The 25109-nt window shown below is 34.8% G+C and overlaps 1 protein-coding gene across 2 annotated transcripts; it reads left to right on the top strand.

Annotated features, from left to right (window-relative positions):
• Window positions 1-12706: 12706 nt before the first annotated feature.
• Window positions 12707-16684, top strand: LOC126608973 (vicilin Jug r 2.0101-like). Of its 2 annotated transcripts, XM_050276991.1 has the most exons (7): window positions 12707-13493; window positions 13527-14731; window positions 14829-15004; window positions 15183-15263; window positions 15367-15648; window positions 15875-16199; window positions 16387-16684. In XM_050276991.1, exons 1-7 carry the CDS (start codon window positions 12865-12867, stop codon window positions 16563-16565), a joined length of 2877 nt encoding a protein of 958 aa, XP_050132948.1. In that variant the 5' UTR covers window positions 12707-12864; the 3' UTR covers window positions 16566-16684. The 2 variants fall into 2 exon arrangements, with proteins under 2 accessions (XP_050132948.1, XP_050132947.1); XM_050276990.1 differs by having other exon boundaries at window positions 12707-14731.
• Window positions 16685-25109: the final 8425 nt, after the last annotated feature.

Below are 25109 nucleotides of genomic sequence, written 5' to 3'. Positions count from 1 at the left end.
CGGTAAAGAGTCAAATAATGCTCGTACTAAATATGTCTGAGTTATTTTTTTACTTTTGCATATCTGAGTAATGGGAAAGAATATTGATGAATATTTATTTACTAAAGTGAGAACAGAAGCTAGCACAGAATAAAGCAAGTTTCAGGGGTTGATCGATGTCTGGGTCTTGGTAATTATATATTTTACTGAAAAAGGTCGTGGTGCTTCCTGCTCAAGGAATTGACAAGCAGGCCAAAATTCACGGACAAGGATTGTCTGCCCTCTTAGTTGTGGTGTCCTTCCATGTCCTCCTATTTTGTGCGGTCACGGTTAAGTCACGTTAATATTTTATATTTTTATTGTTTTTTGTCTTATTATCTCATTAAAAAATTAATATAAAATATTGACGTGGTTTAATCGTGACCGCATAAAATAGGAGGGCATAGAAGAGCACCACAACTAGGAGGGCAGATGATCCTTATCCATCACAGGCTTGGCAGTTTATGTCGACAAGTCATGATTTAAAGATTCTTTGCTCTATCCATCACTACTTCTGTATATTGCTGCTCAGTGTCTGAAACGCAACAACCAGAAGCACCAAAACTAAACTAGCAGTAACAGAACATGGTTTGGCCTTCTGTTTTTTTATTTTTATTTTATTTTATTTTTATTCCATCAAACCATAGATTTGTTAGATTAGGACCGACTTCGTTCGAATTCAAGCCGTGATGTAAGGACAATCCTCCTCCCCATTACTGTGATAGAGGGTCACTTGCGTTTCTGTTTTTTTTTTTTTTTCTTTCCGTCAAACCATAGATTTGTTAGATTAGGACCAATGTGGTTCGATTCCAAGCCGTGACGCAAGGACAATCCTCCTCCCCACTACTAGGATAGAGGGTCACTTGCGTTTGGCTTTCTATTTTTCGGGGGGTCTCAAAATTGGAGCATTTTACTCCCTAAACTGGAAACCCAACTTTAAATTTGTTCATCGAATTCAAATTATTAGATTCTTAAGTCTTGTAAATTTTATATAGCTCGAATCATTAGTCCGTTGCAAATTTTGTTAGTTTGTTAATGTGGCGTGGATGCAGAGCCCAAAAAGGTGGACGCACCCGGTGACACAAGATTTTCCGTTGGAAATGGACTAACAAGTTATAGGTGTTCAATAAAATTAAATCCCGATGGCGCTACTTTATAGAACAAAGCAGGCACACCATAAGATTTGGGCAAACATGAGTAAATCTCAAGGCAAACAAACTCTTTGAAAGCTGATTCACCAAATCAAAGCTGATGTAAAATCCAAAACAGTAGGGTTTTAAAATATTTGAAGTCGAATTGGAAATTTGGAAGAGACTATTACAAATCCACATTTAGCTATGTACATCCATCATACAAATTGACAAAAAAGAATTCCCATCTAAATTAATTGCCTTAGTAAACTGGTAGTTTTCCCTTGGTAGATTCTCCTTCTACATTACCAAATTGAACTTTCATGGCTTTGCTGCATTTGACTTGCCTAAATATGAAATCCTTTTTACTTTACGCTCTGGATCGAGTTTTTTTTGTCGAACCCGTCGAATGCCATCTGATCGTCTAGGCATTCAGAGGAGCAAAATGCAGTTAGGTATCTGCATCATCAAAATTTCAGGTTGCATGTTAATGCAAGTTTAAAACCCAATCGTTTTGATGCATCTAACAAATAAGGAAAAGTGTAACATTTCAGCAAGTTGCTAAAAATGCATAATATGCAGGTGTCTATTACTAATCAGTCAAAAACAAATTTCTGTACCTAATTTCTTAATTATATATACTATTGGCTAGCAATAAATTTATATATAAGTTGAAGTAATGCTAAGTGAATCACATTATTTGTTTATCTCACGCCACTGTTAGAGGTGTTGTAGTTCGTGGTAACGAGAACTTTCTTGATATAAATTACATTTGAAGGAATTAACTTATAAAATAGATTAGACTAAAAACATGGGGATGAAAAACAGAAATCATTATTAACAATTTGGGGATTAATTATCTCAAAAAACAATTTGGAGATTAATTAATTTCAAGATTTGAAATTCTGTTTGCATGAAGACCGAATTGGAATAGAGGAATAGAAACAAAGTTAAGACAAGTCTTAAGACGTACCCATACATGTAGACGTCTTTATCTTCTACGAGTTTCTGTTGAGGTTTAAGGATTGTTTGCAAAAGGATAATTACAGAGATTAGTTCAGCATTGCAATGACGAAGGAATGCTGGTACTGGGAATTGAAGCGAAGAAATCAAATCTGCTACTTATTCATCTTTGTATTTTGAATATCTAATAGACTGCTAAGATTAAAACAAGCTGATAGGCTAGTATTGTGCCATTTGTCATATCAGTTGATATTTTGGCTAAATAGCCAAAATGGTCCATGAGATTTGCATAACTCATCACTTTGGTCCCTAACATTTCAAATCGATAAAAGTGGTCCCTGAGATTGTCCACCGTCCATCATTTTGGTTTTTCCGTTAAAAACTCCATTAAGTGTCCCGGAGCTCTTGGCCGGAAGTTTGGGCAATTTTCAAAGCTTCATAACTCAATCGTTTCTTAACCAAATTCGACCCATAATAAATCAAAATGAAGATAGGAAAGTGTAGAATAAGATTATACCTATTTGAAGCCCAATGGCTTCCAAAGATGGCCGGAAAATAGCCTCAAAGTTGACTGGTCAAAGCAAAAACTGGGCAAACTTTAAACGTTCATAACTTCTTCAATTCTCAATGAAATCAAGTGATTCAAAAATAAAAAATCATACTTCTCGATGAGATGAAGAGAATGGTGCCTTTTAGACGGCTAAATCGTCGTGGTTTGGCCGGAAAACGGCTCAAAAGTGGCTAACTCGAGACTAAGATAGCCACTTTTGAGCCGTTTTCTGGCCAAACCAAGGCGAGTTAGCCATCTAAAAAGGCACCATTCTCTTCGTCTCATCAAGAAGTATGATTTTTGTTTTTGAATCACTTGATTTCGTTGAGTATTGAAGAAGTTATGAATGTTTAAAGTTTACCCAGTTTCCGGCGAATTTTCCAGTTTTCCTTCAGACCAGTCAACTTTGAGGCTATTTTCCGGCTATCTGGCAGCCATTGGGCTTCCAAATAGGTATAATCTTATTCTACATTTTCCTATCTTCATTTTGATATATTATGGGTCAAATTTGGTTAAGAAACGATTGAGCTACGAAACTTTGAAAATTGCCCAAACTTTCGACTAAGAGCTCCAAGACACTTAACAGAGTTTTTAATGGAATGACCAAAATGATGGATGATGGACAATCTCAAGGACCACTTTTATCGATTTGAAATGTTAGGGACCAAAGTGATGAGTTATACAAATCTCAGGGACCATTTTGGCTATTTAGCCTTGATATTTTTAAGTGATGCTCGTGCATTACACGTGAGCTAGCTCAAGCGTGTTGAGCGTGTGAGTTTGTATCGATCATTTCATTTACTCATGCTTTGTGTGTCTTCAAGCTGATGTAATAGAAGCCAATGTGAAATCTAAAGAGCTATGTACTCTCCTTTTATGAGCTCATTGTCTTTATCCTCTCATTTTTTATTTTCTAGTAAACAAAACTAACTAAGTCACCTCCAAAATCAATATAACACATGGCCTCAGAGCTTGGTCTGAATTGAATCAAGGGGCGTGAAATGTGAAGGATTGCTTCTGGGTTTTCAATGAAGAACAATTTCAAGCAAGATGACCAGATCTGGAGCTAAGCTTCGAGCTGCAGCATTCACCGGAGTCAACTATGATTTCTAGTACTCAAAATTGAGACTAAATTGAAGTTTCATATTCTCTTGAAATTTGTAGAGGAAGGCTATGGACTTTCCTCGGATTCAAATGATGGACTACTAAGAAATAACAAATTGTTGCTCAGGATATGATTGCTCGTGATGCTAGGGATCTTCTATTGATCCAAAGTTCGGGTAGGATGAAATCTTCCCCAACATTGCAAATCAAGAGATGACCAAGGCAAGTTAGGACACCTTGAAGCAAGAAGTACATGTGATTCTCATATTGTTCGAGCAGTGAAAGTGCAAGGTGTTAGAAGAGATTTTGAATATGCTTAGATGAGAAATGGTGAAATGATATCCTCTTATTTGACTAGATTGTTTGATATGATTAACCAAATGAAGGTGTATGGTGAGGAGTGGTCAAATAAGAGAATAGTTGAGAAACTGTTAATTAGCCTTACTCCTAACTATGATTATATTGTCTTTGTGATTGATGGGACTAAGAAACTAGATGAGATTAATCCTACTGAGGTTGTTGCTACTCTGAAATAATTTGAACAGAGATACTAAGACACGCTGAGGAGAGTGAAGTCATTGCAAAAACATTTAGTAGTTTGCATATAGCCTCTAGATATAGCTCACACAAAAATAGCTCTAAAGGAAAGAGGTTATGGAAGAACAAAGAGAAGAAATGAGGTTTTAAGGTTAGTGATAGATCTGGTCCACTTGTGAAACATGGAGGAAATAAGGAGAATGCTAAGGAGGTGTGTAATATTGTGATAAACTACAACATTTGTTGGTTCAAAGATAAACCAAAGTGTTACAGATGTAACAAATTGGGTCATATAGCAAAGGACTATAATAGCAAGGTGAAACAACTTGTTCATCATGCTAAGCATGTGAAAGAAAAGGCTTCAATGTTCTATGCTTGCCATTCTGCTTAGGTTATGAAGAACAAGCTTAGTGTTTGGTACATAAATAGTGGATGTTGCAATCACATGACATCACAAGAATCCTTGTTGATCAATGTTGATAAGAATGTGACATTCAAATTGAAGATGGAAAATGCTAAGCTAGTACAAGCTACAGGACATGAAACCTTGGTTATTGAAACCAAGTATGGGACTAAACATATCAAGGGAGTGTGGATAGTACTTGGACTAGATGAAAGCCTATTGAGTGTTAGACAGATGGTATAACATGGATACTTTCTTGTCAAGTCCTGGACCTAGGGTCGGTGGAAAAATAAACCCCACACCCGGCGCGAGAATAAAAGTAAAAATAAAAAATAAAATAAACTTCTCTTATAAAAATAACTCCAAAATCCTTACAAGGTGTACACAAATAATAAAAACTCTTAAATCCCTTGTCTAATACAACCTAAGCTCGTCTAGCACCTGTCTTGCCGAATAACTCATTTGAAAAAAATATAAAGGTGAAGGGTAAACAATAACCACCGTCGTCCATTGAGGAGAATATGTAATATGCAGTCAAGCATATTGTTTTACCCACACTAGAAAATATGATTAATAATATCAAATCTCTATAGCATAGTGCCATATCACATCATTGATGCGAAAATTATCTTAACACACAAATTTAACCTTCTTTTGACAATTGTAGTACAAGTATAAGTAGGGATCGTTCTGGACAGGAGATTATGAGGGCTTGCTAATAACCTCTAAACTGACTCAAAAACATAAAACTAAATTTAAAAATACTTAACAAGACTCACAAGACTCAAAGCAAACTTAAATTACTCAAAACAGCTTAAAACAACCAAATAAACTTAAACTAGACACTAGGAATGACTTTGGATGAAAATTGACTTTTACTTGAATCAAAAAACTTAAAAACACAAACTAAAATAGATTTGAAACACTTTGAAACAAGAAACTAAAAGGGGGGTTTTGATTTGGATGAAGTTGAAACTAACAAACAAGTATGAAAAACTAGATAGATTGTAAAACAAATTTGAGAAATAAGATGATGGATGGGATAGCTAGAGGCTTTTTCTCCACACATGACATGTATGCAAATAACTTGATTTCCAGTTACTACCTCATTGAATTATGAACGACAATGCTCCAAATTAACCGTGACATCACTAGTTAACTCTCAGATTTTCCTTGTTTTATTGGATTGGATGACATCATTCGACAACCCAAAACATTCTTTAAAAGTTCCCTACATAACATCATAATAGAGATACAATCAAAGATCATTACGTTTAATGAAAATCATAAGCATTGACAAAGCACTTGCAACTATGATATCATGTCGCTTATGCTAGGAATTGAACTTAACACGATCGTTTATAAGCGACTTTCACTACATGTGAATATAAGTTTGTAACGATTATGTGAAACTTCCTTATATTCTAGCAACGGATTTATGCATGCCAATTAAGTGTCGACCCTTAATTAACAAATACAAATAAGTTATCAATCAAATAATTAAGCCAATTGCATTCACGATTCAAGAGTTCATAACTGGAATTTATCAAATTATATTGCACACATAATCATGGATTTGAAATCACCCCTAGCCAAGAGGGGTCTAGCCACTCATATTTACAACAAAACGAAAGGAAATGAATTTAAACATTAGAAACAAAAGAAAGAAAACACCTAAACGCTCCAACGTTCCAAGTTGGACAGCAAGCACGTCCAAGCACTTTCCTTCCCTTCCTTTGCTACGGCACAAGGTGTTGGTGAGTGTTTGAAGGTTTGTTTATATGGAGGAATGGATGTAAAGATGAATGGATGTGTTTGAATGAATGTTGTATTGAAATGGGGATGAATGATCAAGCAAAAATTGAACTAAATTTATGTTACACACAATTCCGTTTTATAGAGGAAGTGCATGGCAATGGAGGGGAACATGGAGTGGTGTAGCAATTGAGTGCAATGATGCATGAAATCTGAAATGATGGAGGGAACAATGAATGGTGTAGAAATTGAGTGCAATGATTCAATGTAATGATGCATGAAATCTGAAATGATGGAAGGAACAAGGAATGGTGTAGCAATTGAGTGCAATGATTCAATGTAATGATGTATGAATCTGAAATGATGAAGGGGACAAGGGTGATGATGCACGGCATGAGTGGAAATTGGAGTAATTTATGGCAGAAAATAGGAAAGGGATGGCTCTCTTGCACGGCAAGGAAGAGAAATGGTGAAGGATTATATGGCTTGGACTTTTAAGGCAGGTTTAGGACTTGTAGAATATGTAATAAAATGTCCCAAAAAGTATTTAGAAACCCTTCGTGTGACTGATTCTTTGGTAATTTAGATTAGAAAAGGTAAAGATAAGATAAGGCAAGTTTGACTAATCTTTCCTCTTTCTTGATGGTTTCCTTGTCTTCCTTGGTCCTCTATTTATTTTATTCCTCTCCTTGGCACATTCCTCGCTTCTTTAGATCTTTAATTTCGTCCAACCACTTTGCTTCATGCATGTGCTATCCATTCCAAGCCCAAAGCTGCTCCAAAATGCACCTTATTGCATACTTTGTCCTTAGAACCTGAAATTGCATGAAAATGACTTTAAACACTAAAACAACTAAGGAATAACAACATAAATGCATGAGAACAAGCTAACTCAGTCGCATAAATATGTTCCTATCAATCATCCCTTTACGTGTTATTATATTCTTCATCAAATGTAACTCACCACGTGATCTCTAATGACCATTTCACCCTAATGTCTCCGTTTGCAGTTTACATTTATTCATCGGGCTAATACAACACTAAAACTCTCATGCTCCATGAACAACCTCAGATAAATCCACATATCACCATATATACTCATCAAAGCATTTACAACAAAATCATACATGCTTGACTTGAAATAGAGAGATATTTAAAAGTAAAATTTTATTTGAACCCATGTAACCTCTTTCTACACCCAACTTACTCTATACACCCATATTATTTTTAATTAACGAATTAATCTCATTTTAAACCTAAATTTATTACCTAAAATGTCATCCCATACCCAATTCAAAATGTTAATTTCTCTTTACACCCATTTATAAAACAAAATTTCAAACCAAGTAGTTTTGTTTTCAAAGAAATTCGAAAGTCAAAAATCTTCTAAGTCCTATGTACCTACTCGCATATGCAATTGTAGTAGTTGAGGCAAGAAAGAGGAGGAAAATTTTCACGAAGCTATAGAGCGTTCATGGCCGGCAATGTTGAACAAAGTGTTGAACTTCGATTCATGTTGACTATAAATTATCTCCTAGTTTTCATGCAGGTCCTTTTATTTTGAGCGGACTCCTTAAAGTTTGAGTCCAGAGCACATCACCTGACCATGATTATAGAAGGTTGTTGATCCATTGACATAAAATATGTGGCCTATAACTTAGATACATCTTCAAGGCTTTTGCTTGTACTTTATATGTTGTTTATTTAATTCGAATGGTTTGAGAGTGAGCTGTTGGTTCATGCAACTCCTCCATCCTTGCTAGAAATAGGGTTTTAGCCATCGATAAAAAAAACTTGTTTTTCTCTATAAGAGTTATTAGGGTTTTAGTCGGAATGAACGTAGGATAAACAAGGAGTGATGATAACATTTAATTATAATGTGTGGGTTTATTGATAAATTGTAGTTTTATTATTAATTTCATCTTGTACTTGATGGTAATTATGCAAGATGATAAAACAGACAATTAGCATTTAAAATTTAAGTTGAGTGTAGAAAGAGATTACATGGGTTTAAATAAAATTTCCCTATTTAAAATAGATAAATCACATGATAACTCATGATTTTCATAAATAAGAAAATAAGAATATTTTGAAACGTACATTACATAAACCACTCACCTAGATCGTTAACTAGAACATTGGCAAGACAAGCCTACTAACAATTTTCCACATAACCAACTCACTAACCCTAAATTCTCTTTCCTTTCTCTCTCTCTATAAACTATATATATATATATATATATATATATATATATATATATATATATATATATATATATATATATATATATATATATAATATTCATGCATGCAAAACTACTACAACAAATGCATGCAACGCGAGAAGTTGTAAAGAGATGGTATGCATAAAATTTGAAGTGGTGATGCTATTTATAGGAGACATAGGTCGGTCATGTTGGTGAATATGCACTTGAGGTGTCGAATGGCTAGAGCAAAGACTAGAGCAAATAATTTTTAGTGTATATTATTTTCTTCAAGCTCTCGAAGCCACTCTCACCCGCTATTAAACTCAACGATACAATTCAATGCAATGTCATGTATCACATATCAGTTTATGTTTATGATATTTCATTTGATTGGCTAAAATCTCTTCAGAAAAAATTGAACGGGTTTGTTTTTGATATGGTGGAGTTTGTTGTTGCCTGTTGGACATATACAGAAAACAAATATTGAAAAACCTCATGAAGCAACTTAGGGCAACTTGTCATAATCCTCACATTATTGCTCCTTACTCGAGCCAATAGAAGTAATAGTCTTCAATGTGATGGCTTGATGATGATGGGCACTTCCGAAATTCCCTTGAACAATCTTTTGAATTCACTTGCTAAGATTTCAAAGGCTCTATATTATTTTTTGCAAAACTTGGTTTACATTTGATGCTTTTTATCCAATTTCTTCAAATACGAAATTTAAAATCCCTAATTGATAGAAAACTAAACACTCAATCGACATAAACCTAGATGTTGATAAAGAGTTTAAGTGGTAGGTGTATATTAAGAATGTGGGTGTGATGGGAGTATTGGAAAAAATGTGGGGTGCATTAAGATAAATTTTAATTCAAAAAGTAAAAGTATAGTTTATTATGTATGTGGGTGTAATCAACAAAATGTGAGGTGTGAAAAAAACAACCCAAAAATAAATAATAAATAATAAATAATCGAGATCAAAATTTCCCAAATTAAAATTGTCACACCAACAATCCCCAAATCTGATAAGCATACATGCATATCGGGGAAGCTAACCTGCAGGTTAGGCACCGACGACGACGAGACACCCGATCAAAATGCAGAGCCAGATATAAAAAAATTGAGGTGTGCTTGAGCTTCGGTATTTGTTCACTCCCACCATGCAAAATCAATCCCTTTTTTTCAAGCTAGTTTAACCCAAGAAAATTACCCTTCGATTGTTTTTTATTTTTTTGGGATCTAATTACCCTTCAATTAATGTGTCAAGTTTTACAGGAAGATTCATCAAAAGGAAAAAAATGTACCAAAAAAAAAATAAGGGAAGGCAACGAAGACTTTTCTGAAAACGAAAAAAAACTATTTCCGGTGCTGGGAGTCGAACCCAGAAGATCAAATTATCCAAGATATTAATTTGCTACACCGGATGAGTTTGATAATGCTAGAAATACAACATATTTAAACGTAATCTATTTGGGTGAAACTAGCACTTAGATATCCAAAGGCATGGCGGATTGCATACGGCAACTAGACTTGACAAATGTGTCATGTTTGTCATTTTCGTGTCATATTCATTATCTTAGCAGATTGTGTCGTGTCAAATTCGTTATCTTAATAATTCTTTTACAAATGATCCGATAACGACTCGACTCGTTAACAGGTTGTGTCATTTCGTGTTGGGTTAATGGTTGATGTAAGAAATTTTTATGCCTAATGTCTAGACTTGGAAAACGGGTCATATTCGTATTGTTTACGTGTAATACTCATTATCTTAACGGGTGACTCAATAACGATCCGATTTGTTAATGGATTCTTAATGGGTGACTCGATAGCAACCTGATTCGTTAACGGAGTTCTTAATAGGTGACCCGATGCCGACCTCACTCATTAACGGATTTACTCAAAACCTATTATTTTCGTATTATTTCATGTTCATAGGTTGTACAAGAAATTATCAAACTTAACAGCAACTCTTGTATTATTCTTTTTAGAGTGCTAATAATAACATCTAAAGCTCCATTTTATGGGATAGATGAGATTGGACCTTCAAGAGCTTTGGAGTTTTCTAGCTATTTCTTTTTTCTTTTCTGTTGGAAGCTTGGGCGTTCTCATTCTCGAGCTTTGCTCATTTGTACATATTTTTCCACATGAACAATTGAGATTTAACTAAATATCAATTAGTTAAATCTCAACAGTTTACTCGTGAAGAAAAAATGTGCAGAGAAATATTTCCATTCTCATATATGGGATGGGATGAGATATCTTTTGTTTTCTTTTTGCTCCCAAATGTATTTTAACTATATTTATATATTAAACTTAGCAACAGTCATCCGGTGTAGAAAATAAAAAGCGAAATTTTATTTGAACCCATATAACCTCTTTTTACACACAACTTACTCTCTTCACCCATATTATTTTTTATTAAAGAATTAATCTCTTTTTAAACCCAAATTTATTACCTAAACTACTCTCTCAAATTCAATTCAAAATGTTAAATTATTTTACACCAATTCCCTTTATAAAATAACATCTGTAATTGATTTTTTTTTGTTTAAAAAAAAAGAGGCATCCTTGCCCCACCCCCTCTTCCCACTAGCATTTCCATGGCTACCTTTTTTTCTTTCTACTGCCAAACCCAAACATTTGCCTTTTTTATTTCTACTGATGTGCATAAGCAACAAATCAAACAATTCATCCCCTTATATTTATCAACAAGCAAGGAAGTTTATAATATAAGAATATTGGTAAGAAGTTTTTTCTTAGAATTTTCCAATTGCAGAAAGTTTAACAAACCATTCGGGATTGATGAAAAAAATTGAAACCCAAATACTGATCTTCTAAACTTTAAAAAAATTGAAATCAAACAAATAAAATATTCATAAATTGAGTCATACCTTAGTTGAAGGATTCAAAACTTCAAAATCACCATCCATCAATAAAAAAACTTGTTTTTCTCTACAAAACCTATTAGGGTTTTAGTCAGAATGAATGTATGATAAACAAGAAGTGATGGTACGGTTTAATGGGTTTATTGATAAATTTGAGTTTTATTATTAATTTCATTTTGTACTTAATAGTAATTATACAATAGGATAAAATAAATAATTAACAATTTAAATTTAAGTTGGGTGTAGAAAGATGTTACATGGATTCAAATAAAATTTCCCAAATAAAAAACTTGGAATAATTGTTGACTTCTGGGTTGAACTAGAGTGTTGGAAAACACTTTTTGCTTTTTACAAAATTTTAGGGCAATTTGAGAATATTTTGCTTTCATTTTTTATTTTTTAAAAAAACTAAAATTACAAAAAAAAAAAATTGAGAACTAAAATAATTAGGAGCCTGTTTACATCTCACAAAACGAGTTTTGAATAGCTGTTTGGTAAAATGGAGATGACAAATAGAATTTTGCTTTTTTATAATTTGCGAATGCATATGGTAGTTTTTTTTTTTTTTTTTTTTTTTGAATCTAAGAATGATTTTTTTTGAAAAAAAAGCATTAAAAATGTGTTCAGTACCAATATCTAAAATTTGAAGAAATATAAGAAAAATTGACCATTTATAAAAGTTATGGGAGATTGATCTTAATATCGACGATGAAGTACAAGTTCAAGGGAAAACCGACGGAAAATTATTTTTGTAATCTTGAATGATACTGGATAACTTGAACTAAACTTCATACACCATTGAGAAAAGAAGTCGGAACTTTCGTGCAATATATCAGCCAACAGAAGGTAAAGCCAAGCAGTCCCCCATTTGTGCAGAGGCACCTCCCTTTGGCTTTTTCTCCACCACCAAAAAGTAATCCGTCAATATCCAAACTATGGATGAGCATCGCCGCGTCCACCAACCCACTTCCGATTCCTGGCTTCTCACTCACATGCACCTCAGCACGTTCCCCCTTACCTGTCCAACAAACCCAGTCGACTCCGCAAAGTCTCACATTTCCTCACCATTCCGTCCGCATTAGCACCCACGTGAAGACCAAGTTTGGATAAATCATCTCGAATCCTCCGCCTTTTGAATTTCACAAATTGGACACGTCAAGATTTCGCCATCGACACTAGTCACCTTGCATGTAATGTGCATGGACAAATGTACAAATTTACATGCACGCTTAGCCTTTAATCTTGTATAAATATGCGAACCCTTTAAGCCATTCTTCCCACAGGAGCATAAAATTAAAGAAAATTAGAAAAAATGGTGATCAATTCGAAAGCTTGGCTTCCTTTCCTGTTGTTGGTTTCTTCTCTTTTCCTTGCCTTCTCTCTGTCTTTCACTCTTGCAGAGCAAGATACAGACCAGCAATGTCAACAAGAATGTAAGGACTTCCAGAGCCTTCCAATACAATCCACGTGTTTGTCCCGATGCAAGAATATGGGGCCCTGGTCGGGTCCTCCGGTTGCTGGCGAAATGGTGTGGTACAGCCAATCTCATGGTCAGGAATGCCGACAGGAGTGTGAGAAGCAGGGAACTCGGGTTCCGCTGGAACATTGTCAAAGGAAGTGCATGCAGCAACGGAAATTCAAGCAGTGCCACGAACAATGCCAACAGACCATTCAATCGCCGGAGATATGCCAGAAGATTTGCGGCCAGCATATTGAGGGAGGACAAGGTGAGGAGTTACAAAGTTATGTTTCTAACCATCACGAGCTGCAGCAGTGTCAGCAGCGTTGCCAGTCGCAGCGCGGCCAAAAGCAGCACCAGTGTTTGCAAGAATGCCAAGATCAAATGAGGCAACATGGTCATCAGCAATGCCAGCAGCGCTGCCAATCACAGCGTGGCCAAAAGCAGCATCAGTGTCTGCAAGAGTGCCAAGATCAAATGAGGCAACAAGGGCAGCAAGGACAAGATCAAATGAGGCAACAAGGACAACAATATGGGCAACATCAATGTCAGCAGCGTTGCCAGTCGCAGGGCGGCCAAAAGCAGCACCAGTGTCTGCAAAAGTGTCAAGACCAAACGGGGCAACATGGACAACAAGGACAACAAGGACAACAAGAACAAGAGCGCGAGCAGATGAAGATAATATGCCAGCAACATTGTGAGATGCAGCAAGGGAGTGGTGGGGGGCAGCAATGCCAAAGACAGTGTGAGCAGCAAGTTGAACAGCTAGAGAAACAATTCGAACAATGCCACCAGCGGTGCCAGAGCCAAGAACATGGTCAACAACAGCAATGTCTAAGTACGTGCATACAGGAGATCAAAGATCAGCAACGAAGGCAACAACAAGGGCAAGGGAAAGGACAAGGCAGTGGAGACAACGGAGTAGAGTATGAAGACCAAAATGGCAAATCCAGACAGCGTTACGATCAGTGCATGGAGAGTTGCAGCAGACAACAACAGGGTCAAGGAGAACAAGAACAGTGCCCAAGGCAGTGCAGGGAACAATTTGAACAGGAGAAAGGGCAGTACCAGCAGTGCAAGCAGGGCTGCGAAAGGTCATCGCAGCACGATGATGAAAGACGACAATGCAAAGAAAAGTGCAAACAACTGAGAGAGCAGCAGCACCAAAGAGGAGGAGGAGGATGTAATGAAGTAGAGGATGACGAGGCACTAAATGGCTCAGGTTATGGTGGTGCCAAAGAGCGATATGAGCAGTGCAAGCGAAGCTGCAAGAGTCAACTACAGGGGCAGGGACAACAAGAGCAATGCCCAAAACAGTGCAAGCAACAATTTGAACAGGAGAAACAGCAATTCAAGCAGTGCAAGAAGGGTTGTGAAAAGCAAGCACAGGATGATGATCAGAAAAAACAATGTAAACTACAGTGCGCACAGCAAGGACAGCAGCAGCGGGGCGGCAGCACAGGAGGAGTTCATCCGAACCAAGGAGAAGAGGAGCAGATGATGGGGGATCAGAGGAACAATCCCTTCTACTTTCCATCACAGATGTTTCAGTCGCGGTTCCAGTCCGATGAAGGAAGTCTTCAGGTACTTGTGAGGTTTGGAAAGAGTGAGCTTCTTCGTGGCATTAAGAACTACCGCTTGGCCATCTTTGAGGCAATGCCTAACACTTTTGTTCTCCCACACCATTGTGATGCTGAAGCGATTTTCGTTGTTCTCAACGGTGAGTTAGTCCTCCATTAACAATCATTTTTCTTATATGAAATTATTTTATCATAAGCTCTAATATCTTCGTTTTTTTCGTTGCTTTGCAATGTCAGGACAATGTACCTGTACTCTTCTCTTGAAAGACAGAAAGGAGTCCTTCAACATGGAGCATGGAGATGTGATTAGAGTTCGTGCAGGGACTACTATTTACTTAACTAACAATAACAATGATGAACCTCTTCACATTGCAAAGCTCATCCGCTCTGTTAACAGTCCTGGACGATTTGAGGTAACCAAAATCATCACTTCATTTCATCAAAATATTAGCTTTGGTAATTTTTATTTTTGTTTGTTTGAGCCATTAAATACCCACAAACCCAACTAAATTTTCACACAAACACTTGAATTTTGTTTTGGTTTTAATATTTGGGGTTGGTAATTTATATCATTGCTTTAACATTCTTCAGGAATTCTTCCCTGCTGGTTCTGGAAATCCCGAGTCATACTTCAGCGTTTTCAGCAATGACATTCTTGAATCTGCCTTCAGTGTAAGTTATAATTCTTAATTTTTGTTCTTTGCCCTTAACTTGATTTAATTTGTTCACATAGATTAATTAGGCTCTAATTTACAACTATTAATTATTTGATCAGACCCCAAGAAAAGAGCTGGAGCAGGGCTTTAGACAACAAAGGGGCCAACAAGGGGGCCAAGGCATAGTCATGAGAGCCCCAAAGGAGCAACTTGAGGCATTGAGTCAGCGTGCTTCTTCGGCCAGGCGTGAAGGACGCCGACAGTCCGAGGGTCCGTTCAATCTGAGACAACTAAAACCTGTGCACTCCAACAACTACGGCCAGCTCTTTGAGGCTCGCCCTGAAGAGTTCAGTCAGTTCCAGGACATGGACGTCTCAGTCAGTTGCATTGAGATGAACCAAGTAATTCACCATTAATCCCAAAACAAATTAATTAAAGGGAAATTAGCTGCAACGAAAAAAATACAAAATCTTAATTGTTTAAATGATCAGTACTTTTTATGTGTCCAACTATATCTAGTCTATTTTGATGATTTCATGCCATTATGATTTATAAAATTGTGATGTCAGCTAATTTGCCTGTGGATTATTACCTGTGGGTAATGAAAATCTTATCAATTTTTTGCAGCAAACTATGATGGTGCCACACTTCAATTCAAAAGCTACATTCCTCATATATGTTGTGGAAGGAAATGTACGTGTCGAAATGGTGTGCCCGCACTTGGCAAGCCAAATGCAAGGCCAAGAGACGACGGAGCAACAGGAGCAGGGAGAACACAGTGGAAGGTTCATGAAGGTCAATGCTCAACTATCACCTGGTGATGCTTTCGTTATCCCAGCTGGTCATCCTGTTGCCTTTGTTACCCACAGCAACAATGGCAACCAAAACCAGAACATCCGAATCCTGGGATTCGGACTCAATGCCCAATATAGCATGAGGAACTTCCTTGCAGGTAAATAAATTAATCAAGTCAGAAACAGTATATTTACACTTAAGGGTGCAGGAGTCACATAATAATTAGGTATCCTACTTGTCATCCACGAAACCTCTATTTTGGTGAATGTGTCAAACTAATTTGACAATTAAAACCATTGGGCATCTTTAACCGTATAGCTAATTGTGGTTTGTTGAAAATGCAGGGCAAAAGGACAACATAATGCTGCAGATGAATAGGGAGGCTAAGCAGCTGGCATTTGGGCAAGACATGGAAAAAATCTTTGGGAAGCAGCAGGAATCGTACTTTGTGCCAGCTCACAAGGGAAGAAGAGGGAAAAGCCATCCTATGTCTTCTATTTTGGAGTTTGCTGGCATAATCTAATTAACTTGTTTAATTAAGCTATCTCGGAATAATAGTAGGGAAGAAGGAAGTACGAATGGAGAGAGAAGGTAGTGTGTGATATTTGACTCCAAAACCCTAATAAAAGTAGTGTATGTAGAGAGCAGTAGTAGCACTCGTCAGCTGTGCTGGAGTACTTTTGCTTGGGGCTCACATAGAGTGAGCTTTTTGTGTGTGGAAAGAATGAAATAGCTCTAGCTTTGTGCCATTTCAAAAAATAAAATAAATCAGAAGTTCTTTTTGTTTGGAGTAACAACACATAGGTTAAATTTGTAAACAAAATTTTCAAACTAAAAGATGTCTTACTAATAAAAAATGAACACGTTTATCAATGTTTAAGTAATAATCAAATCATTAATTTTCATTTTATTTAGTTTACAAAATTTTGTTTGCAAATTTAGTGTTCGATGTTGTTAAGTTTTTAAAATTTTGTCAACAAATTTAGTGTTCTAGCATTACATTTTAATTAAGTTATGCAATCAAATTGATAAGTAGTGTATCAAAGTGCTTCTGTGAAACAGGCCCTAAAGTTTAAAAGCAGATAGTGTTTGGGTAGTGATTTTCACAACCCTTCTATTTTTAAACCGTTTTTCTGTCCGTTTGATTCTTTTTTATTTATAGGGAAATTTTATATGGGTATATTTTTTTTTCTTTGATTTGAGAATGTATCTATGTCAAGTTTAAATGAAGAAATTTACCAATGTTATTAAGTCTAATATCTTTTTTTTTTTTTTTTTTTTTTGTGATGTTGAAGAATGTACCCATGTTTTGGTAATTTTGATGAATGTACCCATATTTATATACATACACACACAATAATATATTTATATTTTAATATTTTTAGGGAAATGTTATTGCCACTTCAAAAATCTCATTCTACACTCTTTGCAAATGTATTTTTCTTTCCAAATATAGAAAGTTTGGTGTATAGAATAAGATTTTTGGAGTGCTAATAATAATTCCCTATTTTTAATCCCACAAATTATGGTTTTTTATTTAAAATCTTATTAATATAAACAACTATAAATTTTAATTTTTAATTTAAAAAATATAGTAATATACGTAGAAATAAATTATCACATTAATTTCAGGGATTTCGATAGAAAATTGAAAACCAAAAAGGTTTTAGTCAAAGAAAATTCGTAGCTAGTGAACACATCCAAAGTCTTCATTTATTTTATCTGCGTTCTGGTTTGTTTTCTCTGAATATGTGATAAAATACAAGCTATCTCTCTGTAATTTTCATTTTGTTTCTATTCCCCTTGTTGTTGAGCTTCTAGCCATGGATTACAACTCCGATAAGAAATCGAGGAACATCGGATCAAAATTCTGATAAATCACTTTTCGATTATGGTTAGGATTTTTATGAACAATAGTTCGAATCTGGAAACTCAAGTAATGAAAAGTGCATATTGCCTGATTGGATGGGTTCAGAGAAGTAATTGTTGAAGGTCGGTGGTCATCTAGTGAGCCAAATGCTTTTGTTCATTTTGTACCAAATGGGCCTAATGCAATGAGGGTGTGGGGCGTTAAAAAGCCTCAGACTCGCTTGTCGAAGCGTAGCTACCTCTCACATGAATTACATAGACGATGCTGTCAATTCTACTGTTGCATGGCATTTGTAATGTTTGAAAACTATAATAGAACACGAGCTAAGACTTTAGTTATTTGTCTTAGCATCAAGTATATTTATTTATTTATACCAGCTACTTATTTTGCCTTTGGCTTTCTGTCCACATTTCCTCTATTTTTCAGTTACGCTCTTTTCAAACTTCAATACTCGCTTGTTAACTTTCATGTTTTCAAACATATATATTGGCATAGGTATTTCATTGATGCTTCTTCTATAAGTTCATGCCTTAATTGAACAATGCTTGTTGTGGATGGTAATGAAGGACTGTTCTGCTTGACAATACTAAGCTCGTTGGGCTATACGTGAAAATTAAGATCAAATACTTGTATTTGTGCAGAGAATTACAAGGAGTATTATGTGATACATATTGTTATTTACTTGTTTGCTACTCTCATATAATGAAGCGGACTTGTTTGCTACTCTTATATAATGAAGCATTTGCATTACTGATTGTGTAGTGAATTGAACACGAACTTCATTTCATGTTTGTTTGGTTTAGGATTCTTTAGATATAGACTCTTGCAACTTTTATTTTCCAGACAAAAACCCACCTAATTATAAACTTCCAAATAAAACCCAAATTTGAAAATGACTGCCAAGTAGAAAAATAATTGACCTATTATTACAAGATATTTACAACTTGTACCACAATATTCAAAATAACTCAATAAATGTAATACTCACCTTAATTACAATGAACAAATAGTTCTTACACATATTATTACCCCTAACATATATATATACACGTTCAAATGTATATAGTACAACCATAAGCTCAATATATATATATATATATATATATATATATATATATAGATATATATATATATATATATGATGAGCAACTAACATATGTTTTGTAGGTAAATTAATGTTGAATAAAATAACATTCTTTTATTTAGTAGGTAATATATTTTCCATGTATTATTACATATATTTGGCAAATTTTATTATTATAAGATATATGTACAAATAATAGGTAATTTATGATGAGCAACTAACATATATTTTGTAGGTAAAATATAATTTGATTGACTAAACTAAGCATGTATTATTACATATATTAGGCATGTTTTATTGTTATTATATATTAGGCAACAAATTTTTTTATTTTAATTTTTGTAAAATCATTAAATCTTCCCTTACAATCCGTATAGAATTAATTGTGTACATCAAACATTCAAATAGGGGTATTTTAGGCATCAATTTTTTTTTTAAATGTGTAAAGTCTAATATAATTAATGAATTTGCTGATGTGGAATCTAGTCAATGATTTTTATTACAGTAAAAAACTTATGTCGGGTTTTATATGGAGAAAATTAAACTTTAGGGGCTAAAGTCATATTTTCAGTCAAATTAGGTTGAATATTCGTATCATGATATATATGGTATAACGTAGCAGGCTATACATAGGCCCAATGCCCTACTATACGAACAATCTTACCCTTCCTAGTGATATTGGACATTAATCTTAGTGTCATACTCTCACATTATCACATACATGATACATGCATTCTTAATAGAAGTAACTAGAGTTGCAGAAAGAAGAAGAAGAAGGAAGCAGTACAGAGAATATTGAAATATTAGAGAGAAAATTAGAGTGAAGATGAGAGATATTGTTTTGATAGAATGATGGCTTAGTACAAACATTAAGCCACAATCAGCCTTTTATATCTATCTAGTATCCGAACCACCTTTCTTACTGTGTAAGCTACTAATAACCATCCTAACTAACTTTCAACAGTAATATTGATGACATGACAGATTATGTGGCATTTCCTTGAGTCAATATTAGTCAACATACCCCCTCAATCTCAACTAGGGTACCTAAGTTTGAGATTGAAACAATGTCGAGTGAACGTTGGACTGTGTAAGCCTTTAGTAAGAACATCGGCTGTCTGTTCATCGGTAAGTAGATACTCAACCAACAGATCACCATTATGCACCATTTCTCGAACAAAACGATAATTTGTATCAAGGTATTTAATTCTCGAATGATACACTGGATTAGCACTAAGTGCTATTGCTGACATATTGTCACAAAATATGGTTGGTTGAATAGGCAATGCAACCCCCAAATCTTTCAAATCAACGGAATCTATGCCACATTTGCTGCAGTATGTGCAAGTGCCTTGTATTCTGCCTCTGTAGAACTTTGAGAGACTGAGGATTGCTTCTTTGATTGCCAAGAGATTGGATTCCGACCAAGATATACCACACATCCAGTCACATACCTTCTTGTGTTCAAATCGGCAACCCAATCAGCATCAGAGAATGCTGTCAAATGAATATCAATATCAGTTGAATATGTAATTCCACATTCTGCAGTGCCTTGAAGATATCTAATAATCCTTTTCATAGAGGTGACACTACTACAATATTAGCTTTAAGTGTCAGATGATGGTGGCGGTTAATAAGCCATTATGTTGGATAAAAGATATCCAACACATCATTTAATTATTGTCAGATAAAAGTGAATTTATGTCGGATATAACTGACAGGATTTCATGGCGGATAATTACTATCGGATTAAACCGACATAAAATTATTATAACCGTTAGCCTTTGTGAATTCTTTTTTAAAAATATTTTTTATATATTCTGGCAGTTTTGAAGTTAATGGTGGCGGTTATAACAGACAAAAATTGACTATTTTATTATTTTAGTATTCTGGCGGTTATAACCGACAGAAATTGACTATTTTATTATTTTTACGCCAAAAGTTTTTCAGTTTGTTGTTCATTCAGATTCTTTCTCTTCTTCATATTCAATTCTCAATCTTCATCTTTAATCTTCAATCCTCAATCTTCAATCTTCAATCTTCAATCTTCAATCTTCAATCTTCAATCTTCAATCCTTTTCTTCTCTTCATCTTCAATCTTTTTGTTCTCTTCATCTCACAGTAAGTTTTTCATTTCTTTTGCTTCCATACTTTTTCATCTTCTATTTCTTTCTTCATCAAGCACTTCAGCTTATTTTTATTTTTTGATTTGATTTTGTAGGAGCTTTATTTAGTTGGCTGATTACGTAAAGAGTAGATTGACGACATAATTCTTCAATAGTTCAGGTTTTATTACTGAACTTCTTGATGTTTAAATTGTTTGTTTAACACACAAGATTATTTATTTAGAGATTTTAATTTAATTAGTAAGATAAATTAGGAATATTTGTGTTCCATTAGTTTATTTTATTTACCTAAATTGTTATGAAGAAATTGAGATAAATATTATTTGTAAATATTTATGTTAAATTGACAATATTTAATATACCATAAATTGGTAATATTTAGTAATATAGGTATATATTATGTTAATTAATTAAATATTTCACTCTAATTGCTATGAGGATATACAAAACTTAAATTTAATAAATAATCAAGAGTGTAGATAAACATATTTTTGTTAACCTTTTATTGTTTTTTTAATTTGTTTTACTGTGATAGGTGTTGGAAATTAAATTGCAATTGTGATGGTTCGAGGTTGAAAGATAGGGATTGAAATTTCTAATAGTTATGCCTACATGATAATGATTGAAAGATTGTAGGCATCTTAGTTTCAACGTAATATTTGCTCTCATAAAGTGGTAAAATATGAAAAAGAGTTGGTTGATAATATCGCAAAATTTGGAAGTGTGTACAGATGGAATTAATTTGTTTTTGGATCAAGTAGCTGCGAATGGTGCCGGCCCCGATAAGTTTAGATGTCCTTGCAAAAGATGTTGTAATCGATATACTTTTGTTAGAAAAACTATTGTCCAACAACTTGTGTTGTATGATATGGATAAAGATTACAAAAATGCTTCGTGGCGACATCATGGGGAACCTTTCATTGGAGAGCAAAATATGGGGATTGGAGAAGAAGGTGTTGGGCCATCTACTGAAACAGGAGATCGGTTGACTGGTATTCATGATGTTCTTAATGATGTATTTGTCCAACCATTAACGGAAGAAAGGTGTTGGGCCGTATACTGAACCCCTTTATGGTGAAGGGCGTCAGGAAGAGGTCGAGACTTTTTATAAGTTGCTTGAAGAGGCATTACTACAATATTAGCTTTAGGTGGCGGATAATGGTGGCGGATATTAGAAAAATCATGTCGGTTATATCCGACATAAAGTCCTTGTGGATATTTAGTGGTGGATATCAAAAAAATCATGTGGCCGACAATATTTTTGAATTTTTTTTTTAAATATTCTTGACAGATTATGGCGGTTTTTAAGTTGATGGTGGCGGTTATAACCGACAGAAATTGACTATTTTATTATTTTACTTTTTGGCGGTTATTATTTTAGTATTCTGGCGATTATAATCGATAGAAATGAAAATTTTATTATTTTAAAATGTTATATTGATTAAAAATAAATAAATAAACACATGTTTTAAATATTTTTTTTTCACTCATGGCCTGGTAGGATATAATCGACACAAACAAAGTAAAATTTTGGATGGCCGCCAGAATAATCTCTGAATGTTTTTTTTTTTTTGCGATTTTTAACACATGCTATCTTGGAGTTTATACAAACATATTTGACGGTTGGATCATTGAAACTAGTTTCGTATAATGCATATCCTATCAAATTGATAGATTCAACAAACACTTAAGAGTTAATGTTATACTTCCATTAACTATAAAATAAGATTTATCCACTAGTGTAAATATTTTAAATTGAAGATCGAATTCATTCATCGCATTCTTATAGGATCGAGGAGTGTAGCTACAAAAAATCATCAAAATCAGAGCTAAAATAACCATTAAATTGTGATTTTTCGTTTATAACCATCGAAAACTTTTGTTTCGTTACCTAATCTCTGAATGTTTGTTTTTTGCGATTTTTTACGTATGCGATCTCGGTGTGTGTAAAAACAAGTTTGATGGTTGGATCGTTGAAAAACATTTTGTAAAATGAGTATCACATCAAAACGGTAGATTAAACCAACACTTAGAGTTAATGTTATACTTCCCCACAAGGAAGAAAATATCGGTAATATCGGAAATATCGGTACTCCGAAAACACGGAAATATCGATGGAAATATCGGGATAATATCGATATCAATAAAAATTACATGGAAACCACGGAAATTGTAAGAAAAACTTGGAAATTTTTATTGAAACTTTGCAGAATGTTTATTTAGTCAATTATCTATTAGTTTATCACAAAAAATTGGAAGTAAATGCATTGCATGATGGATTTAACATTATCAAGTTGATTATATAGCGAGCTGACAAACATTGTGAGTGTAGAAAACATGTAGTAATTAATGAAAGAAGTCTAAACACATCATAATCATTTATATATAATAAATTAGTACAATATTTTACACTTTATACATTGCATGGTAAGATACATGAGTGACTTAGTACCACATAGAGTTCCTATGAGGTTCAAAATTTTCACTATCTTCATCATCTCTATGTGTAGAGTGAGTGTATTGTGAAGAGTAGTTATCAAATGATAAATCCCCAAAATAGTTTTGCATGTAATTGTTAACATGCTACCCATATGGATCCGAGATTGGTTGACGTTGTCCATAAGCAAAATCATTTGAAGATTGAGTCTCAGATTGTTTTCATGAGTCGCTCGATTCCATCCCAACAGGAATAGGATATGAAGGGTAGGGAAATGGTTGGTTATGAGTATTACCATAGTTACTAATTCCCACTCCAACAGAGTCCGAAGTTCTAGATAACGAGTCATCTTCTTGACTTGACAAAATCCCCTTGCCTCTTTCTCTGCGAGTATAGTCATTTCCTATGGCACCAATTCCTGGTCCTGCCCGCCTACTGCCATGGTCATCATCCTGTGTTGCATGCGTGAAGTTTGCCTCACCAGTTAAGGGGCTTATAAATCCGGGAGGTGGTCCATAATAGTTTCCATATCCACCACCACTACCTCCAGCTCCACTACCTCCAGCTCCACTATGTCCTTCATCATTCCCACCTCCGGTGGTAGGTGAGTCTGCTGATCTTGTACTAGAGTTATCATTAGTATCAGCACAATGTTGTGGTTGTGTAGGATTGGAAGAAGGTGGAATTCCAGTGTTTCTTGGTCTTGGGCGCAAAAGTTCTTCCAAAGAGTCACTGCTGCTAGATCCCACCTCCTCCTCTAATACTCTTTCTACATTTATCCCTTCATTACGTGCTTCTTCAGCAACTCTGGGAGCTGGGTTGCCTTCATCATCATCTAAATGAAGAGGTCTAATCCATTGAAAAAGTTGGTTACCCTCTGTATCATCATCTTCACCAACAATATCAAACACATATAGTGGGTCACCACGGTCGACATGATCTATTTCTGCTTCCTTATCTCGAATTTGAAGCTTCATGTTGTAGTAGCAATAAACTAATTTTTCCAAGCTACTATGAGCCAACTTATTTCTTTGCTTTGTGTGTATGAGTGCAAATGTGCTCCAATTTCTTTCACAAGCAGATGAGGAAGCTGTTTGTGATAATACTTTGATTGCTAACTTTCTCACCGTTGGTGCATTGGTCCCATACATGATCCACCATTCAGCTACAATGAAAAACAATGTTCATAAGCCTAATAATTCCAACAAATTCTATTATAAACTTATAGTGAAATATGTTTATACTCACTAGGAGACATATTTGTTCGAGCAACAACTGATGTTGGTTCTCCAAAAGTTCTTCTTGCATCTTTAAACCATGTTAGCTGAATTCAATAAATCGTGTTAGTTTAATCCAACAAAGTAATTATTATAATTTAAGTAATTGTGTACATCATTTCCAAATTGGCCAACTGCTGGTGATGCAGGGTCTAATTTAGAGTATACATTATGTACAGCACGTATAAGGTTACCATCATCTCCAACACTGGGTCTGTATTGGTATCGGGGATTCAAATAATATGCTGTTCAAAGAAACACATACTCTAATAA

Source organism: Malus sylvestris, chromosome 16, assembly GCF_916048215.2.
Source record: "Malus sylvestris chromosome 16, drMalSylv7.2, whole genome shotgun sequence".
Taxonomy (NCBI): domain Eukaryota; kingdom Viridiplantae; phylum Streptophyta; class Magnoliopsida; order Rosales; family Rosaceae; genus Malus; species Malus sylvestris.
Note: the sequence above shows the minus strand (reverse complement) of the source record. Positions and strands in the feature narration are given on the sequence as shown.